The sequence below is a fragment of the Glycine max genome, chromosome 16, assembly GCF_000004515.6.
Source record: "Glycine max cultivar Williams 82 chromosome 16, Glycine_max_v4.0, whole genome shotgun sequence".
Classification (NCBI taxonomy): domain Eukaryota; kingdom Viridiplantae; phylum Streptophyta; class Magnoliopsida; order Fabales; family Fabaceae; genus Glycine; species Glycine max.
This window is the reverse complement of record NC_038252.2, coordinates 29892042-29898397: the sequence shown is the minus strand read 5'-3', so window position 1 is coordinate 29898397 and position 6356 is coordinate 29892042. Positions and strand designations below refer to the sequence as shown.

Below are 6356 nucleotides of genomic sequence, written 5' to 3'. Positions count from 1 at the left end.
ATTAAATATTTTGTCAATGATAAAAATAAAAAAAATTATTTGCTTACTCTATTAAACTTAAACTAGACATTGATACTTCATTTTAAAAAAAATTATTACTCTAATTAAATAATTTATGAAAAATTCCTTAACTTCCAAATCTGGAAGTATCACATATAAATATTTTTAAGGCTGTTATAAATGGAACGATCACACGTAAAAAATTTTCAAGCACAAAAACTATCAAGAAAGAGGCTTACAAATAATTACTCGTAATAATTTTCAAATAAAAAATCTAATTCCAAAAATTACTACACTTAAATTTCAGGTTCAAATTTGATTCTAACCACAAAATTTATTACTTCAAAATAAATAATTTTAAATGATAAAAATTATTCAAAAATTTTAGTTGAAATAGAACGAAAGAAGGCTTGTAAAAAATTGACTGAATAAAAAATCCTTACTTTAAATAAATACAATTTTGAAGATGGAATCAACAAACTTCAAACACGGTTTTGTTTTGTGCTTTCTTTCTCTCTTCAAAACCACTTTCTTTCTCTCTTCAGGAACTACGTTGAAGTTTCAAGGTACAAGCTGCTATTTAAAGGAACATTACATAAGTCTCGCCATTACTGGTGGCGACAAACCACTGCATGCATGTGATCCTCTGTGCGTGAACAGGCAGCCTGCAAACAACAGTGCCCTAGCATGCAAACAACAGTGCCCTAGCCTGCAAAAAGTCCCTAGCCTTCAACTTGTATCGCCAGAAGCACTGGCGGCTCAGCTCCACGTCAACCTGTCTCGCCAACGAGAATAGCGGCACCCCTGCATGCTGGCCACGTAGCATATGTCTCACCATTACAAGCTGCGACACCCTTTGTTGAAACAAACCCCCTTTGCAAATTATTTAAAAAAAGACCCTGATTGGTAAATAGTTACTAAATGAAAGCCTCTGACGTAAATTTGCCCAGGATAGACTAGGTAGATCAACTTGGTAACTTTTACTGTTCTTCTCTGCCTAACCCGTCAATCAGACTATTAGTTAATGCTACTGAATATTTCTTTTTAAATCAATTCAATTCCATCACTAAGCTTAATTAATTTATCGTTGGTAAAAATTCATAAGTTTAAGAATAAATGAATATATGTATATGTATACAATGGGACACTAATATAGTCAAATATGCCTTTAAAGACTAATATGGTTTGAATGGTTTTAAACTTAATATTTGTTGGGAAATATCCAAGTCTCACATCGACTGCCTCATTTCTTGGAATGCAACTTATATACCTGTTGAATAATTTCACTTAATGCCAATTGATTTTAAAATGAAATCTAACATGATATCAGAGTCAGACTCTCTTTCTAAGACCTCGCTTCCGCAATCCCCCCCTTGACTCCACAAGGAGAACGTTCTTTTGCTGATATTATTATCAGTATCCGATACTGGATTATCAATAAAAATGATAAATACTTAATTTTATGATAAAAAAAATGTCTCAAAAGTAATTAGTAATGCCATCTAGTTATTAAAATATTTAATAGTGATCAACTTTTTCTGATAGTTAAAAGTAAATGAATTTGTACATACAATTATCAATCTGAACTCATGAAACTAATAATAAAATATACCTCATAGGTGATTAATATGTGATAAAATTATTGAATTATTTAATAATGATTAACTGTCTTAAAAGAGTTAAGGAAAAAAAAACTGTCATAAAAGTGGTTAACATGCAGGGACATTGAATGAACATTTTGCTGTGAGGTGATTATAACTTCTATTTTCAATAATTTCATTAATTAATATTCAAATTTCTTCTATCACCATTAAATGTAATCAAATATTTGTAAATCACTTAAATTCAAACTAAAAAATTTTTAGAGTAACAAATCATATTTTACCCAAAAGATTTTTTCCCCCCCTTGAACACCATTCAAATCTAATCCCTGATGTGAAGCAATCTGACGGTGGCCTTCAAAATAAATTTGAGAACTCCTACCTTTAGTTTTTGTAGCCTCCTATTTTTTTCGGAAGCAGCTCTAGACTCTTCTGCAGCTGCAGTTAAGAGCTTCGTGGACATGGCTACCAAAAATCCACCCTTCAAGGTTTGTGGCATTTTCCTCTTCATACATTTCAAATCATGTACCTACCTACCCATAAACGGTGCAACGTTTATTGATAAATAAATAACCGAATAACTGTGTGAAATGAACTCTATTTTTCATATCTTGCAACTCCTTAATGGATGCTTTATTACATTCTTATAATAATTTCACGTTGCAATGTCCTTTCATGTAATTGATAACTACCCTCTTTTGTTTTGCCTCTTTTTTTTTTTTAAGTAATTGAAAAAGATAAAGCAATTAATGCAATCTCTGAGTTTGTTATCTTTCAATAGATAATTCTGGGCTCTTCTTCAAAGGCCCGCAGAGAGATTCTTTCTGAGATGGGATATGAGTTCACAGTAATGGTATGTGTTAGTGTTATAATGCAATTGCTTCAGTTTTGTTACCATTATTCATTAGTTTGATGGAAAGATTGAAAGAGCTTGGCTTTTAGACTGCAGACATTGATGAGAAATGTATTAGGAGGGAAAAGCCAGAAGATTTGGTAATGGCATTAGCTGAGGCAAAGGTATCAATTTCTTCATTGGTTTCCTATTATTTATTATTTATTTTTTAATTTTGTGGATACAAATCTTACAATCACTTCCTCTTAGGACGCTGTGGAATAATAACTATTTAAGAAATTAAGAAATACACACCGAGAATATTTGTGATTTGTGATGGTTGTTCTTGACATGATTGACTCCGTCAATCTTCTCAGAGTTCTTATATGACTTTGTGAAATCCTTGGGGTACTGTTGTGTTGCCCCTTTTCCTTTATAAAACAATTAAACTGGTTTCGATTATTGATAAATTCGTCTTCATTGGATTCTTTATCTCTATAGTAATGTTGTGCATTCGACAGTTATATAGGTATCCAATGGATGGTAAATCATTGTGCATTATCTTCATGATACTAAAAGACTGAAAGAATGCTTGTATTTTGTGTAAACACTCAGGGTTTGCTTATTTGAGATGAAAAAATGAGGTGAAAGATAGGTTGAGGAATGGAGATGGGGTGGGATGAAATGAATTTGATTTTCTCTAATAGTCTCTTCTTAGTGGCTGGAAAATCTATTTGTTTCATGCTACATGGGAGACTGAGTTACACTGCAGTTTCAATCTTCCTAAACTTCTTCTGTCACTAGTTCATCCTGAGTTTTAATATCCTTAAACAAGCACACTGTTGAGCAAGAGAGGCAGTTGAAACACAAGATCATGTCTTTACTCTTTGCTTGATTTGTAACAATATTCATTTCTGAAGAATGCAAAACTTATTTAAAGTATCTGCATCTGATTGTTGTGACTGAATGTGCAGAAGGATTTCAGGTTGTCACGTGCCTTTCAAGAAATTTCTCTAAAAAACTAAATAAATAAAATAGTAGAAAAAATACATCATAAAGTTTCGAGGTTATACCAAACGAACAATTGGGAATCCTCCTCATCTATTGATAATTTTAAGGTACATTTAGTGTTCTAACCTTGATAATCTTATTAGGCTGATGCTATTGTGCAAAGGCTCCCTACTGGAGGCCCATTGGAGGAAGATGCTTCTACAACACTGTTAATTACTGCAGACACGGTATGCCATATTTTTTTTGTCTTTCACTATTGTTTGTTTCAACTATGTATCATTGATAAGAAATTACATCTATCTTATCTGCATCTGCATAAAGCAGAAAGGCATTACTTTAGTTTGCCTTTGGCAGATAATGTCTGTGCTACTCTCTTTGTTCTGGTTCCTACAAACATAACCTTATTGATACAGTTGTCCATCCTAGCTCACATTCTAGTTGCTATTTAGAATCATATAAATTACTTTAATTATGATGAAAGGATATGTTAGTGAAAAGAAAGTAAAGAAGATACATCTGGGAGGAAAATAAGGAATTCTACATAGCTGAAGCTTAATAGAATATGTTCCCGAGCCAGGGGCTTCCCTCCACTTTCATATGTGAAACAGATTAGTTATTTAGAGAAGATACACAAATTAAAGCAGATTAACCTACAGAAAATATAAATCATACTCAGTTGTGCTTTTACGTGTATAAACCTACTCTGATACAAATTCCATTTTATAACTCAAGCTAAAGATTTGGCTCAGACACTGCTATTTTGTGTTTGGGGTCGCCATATTTTCTGTGTCTCACATTCTAGAAGTTCTTGCTCAAACCTCAAGTTACAATCTGAATCCTATATAGTCAGTCACCTTATACTGATTTTATTTTTCTTAAAAGTCTAAGACTTTTTTTAAACTGTTTGTTTTGCAAATGTTTTGCAGGTTGTGGTGTATCGAGGAGTAATAAGGGAAAAACCAACTAGTGAAAAAGAAGCACGTGATTTCATCAAAGGTTTTCATAATGGATGTCAGTTCCCTGCTTTTGTTGCGGTTATTGGTAGATATAACAGCCACATTCACAAATTTGAACATTTTCAGGATATTCTGGTAGTCATGCAGCAGTGGTAGGATCTGTTGTTGTAACTAACCTTGCAACTGGAAAACGTTGTGGGGGCTGGGACAGTGCAGAGGTACAAGTTGCTGCTGCTTGAGCTTGTGTTATCTATTTTCTTCTGTGACAATAAAAATCAAATTATTTTATTCTAGTTGAGTCTTTAGGTGCATAAAAAAATTCATTGGTTCCTAGATCAAAGAATTACCTTGTGACATATGTATTAGATGTCGGAAATGCTCTTTTGAGATTATTGGTTTGTTGCTCAGTATAAGAAAGTTCACTAGCAGGGAAAGAAATTTCCTTCTTCATATGAAGTGTTACCATCTTTGATTATATTCCCCTTAACCCTTCCCCATCAGGTTCAAGTCTTTTTAGTTACCAACCAAGCTGCATTGTTTTCATCGTTACATTTTATTCATTAATTGAATGTTTCTCTTCGCAGATAACTTAGATTACATTTGTGATTATTATGACAGGTTTACTTCCTTGAAATTCCAGATGAGGTCATTGATAATCTGGTAAACTTTTTAGAAGTACACTTTTCACCCTTGCACTGAATTAAGTATGAAGGTGAAAAGAGTACTTTAACCAGTTTCTCAAAACAGATGATCTTTTGAAACTTTCTTTCAGGAAATTCTTGTCCAACTGAATACTATATGAGTTTTCTTATTTGATGGGAGCTTCTCAGATTGACGAGGGGATTACATTCAACGTTGCTGGAGGTTTGATGCTGGAACATCCACTGACATTGCCCTTTGTGGACGCAGTAGTAAGTTATCTTGCTTTCTCAATAACACTCTCAAGCATATGCATGCACATTAGAACAGGATTCTTATGGAACAGTTGACCATTATGATAAGCACTACTTTCGATACTTTTTTTCCTGGGCTTCATTATTGAGACTTTGTATTCTTTTGTTGCCATTATTTTGGGACTTTCTTTTATATATGCTAGAATCAAATATTTGCGGCTTTGGGTTTCACTCATTATTTCCTCTCACATCTATGCCAATGTTGTTAGATGACCAAGATTTAAAATGTTTGTCATTAGTCACATGTAATAAATGTGGATTCATTCCTCTTCTTTTTTTATAACAAAATAAGCTGGGTGATGCTTGTGGTAGGTTGGGTCAACTGATACCGTGATGGGACTTTCCAAAGCTCTTACAGAGAAACTCTTATTGGAAGCACTATAACTGTTGCCACAATGGTACAATTATATTCTGAGATACTAAGTGCTGGCTAACGGCAAAAACTACTGCAATTAAATTCAAATTTTTGGTTTGACCTATTCATGTAATGCAAAATACAAACAAGAATGCCCGAGACTTAACTGATTATTTTGTCACAAGCTGATTTAACTTCAATGATTCATTTCCCAGTCTTGCATGAAATAACTGATTGTATCAGCAATCCACTCTTGGATTACATATTTGTCACACCAATGAGATGCATCAGTGGTGATTCCTCTGAATTGCCTTTTCCAGTCCAAGGTTGAATATCAGTTCCGGGTGGGGTGGCCATTTCTTTTTACAACAGTACAGTTAGGAAATTACAAAGATTCTCTCGGAATTTACACTTTCAGAATTCAGTACAAAAATTATTGCCGTGGCCACATAACAAACACCAAGAAATTTGTGGCTTTAAAATGCTCATTCTGGCGCTTAGGGTTTCACGATAAGTGTTAATTCCCTTGTGAACATGGTGAGGATCTTGGGATCATTTGATAAACTACATGCTTGAAAGGAAACGAAAAGAAGAAAAATCCCGTCTGGATCATCTCATTGATGCACTGGACATTGTCTTCCAAAGATA

General features: G+C 33.6%; 1 protein-coding gene across 3 annotated transcripts; it reads left to right on the top strand.

Annotated features, from left to right (window-relative positions):
- Positions 1-1933: 1933 nt before the first annotated feature.
- LOC100802151 (7-methyl-GTP pyrophosphatase) lies at positions 1934-5935 on the top strand. 3 transcript variants are annotated; one of them, XR_001385306.2, is made up of 9 exons: positions 1934-2089; positions 2383-2454; positions 2544-2618; positions 3588-3671; positions 4371-4440; positions 4527-4618; positions 5019-5045; positions 5173-5311; positions 5666-5733. XR_001385306.2 is itself a non-coding variant. In XM_003548841.5 (9 exons), the coding sequence occupies exons 1-9, from the start codon at positions 2063-2065 to the stop codon at positions 5735-5737; spliced, it is 615 nt and encodes a 204-aa protein (XP_003548889.1). In that variant the 5' UTR covers positions 1934-2062; the 3' UTR covers positions 5738-5935. The 3 variants fall into 3 exon arrangements, 1 of the variants encoding a protein (XP_003548889.1); XR_001385305.2 differs by having other exon boundaries at positions 5019-5060; XM_003548841.5 differs by having other exon boundaries at positions 5019-5060; positions 5231-5311; positions 5666-5935.
- Positions 5936-6356: the final 421 nt, after the last annotated feature.

Bases quoted from the DNA above. Each gene is read 5' to 3' on its own strand.
- LOC100802151 (XM_003548841.5), top strand. From the start codon at position 2,063: ATGGCTACCAAAAATCCACCCTTCAAG. The intron at 5,061-5,230 runs GTAAACTTTTTA...GGAGCTTCTCAG, and splicing joins ATGAGGTCATTGATAATCTG to ATTGACGAGGGGATTACATT. The intron at 5,312-5,665 runs GTAAGTTATCTT...TGCTTGTGGTAG, and splicing joins TGCCCTTTGTGGACGCAGTA to GTTGGGTCAACTGATACCGT.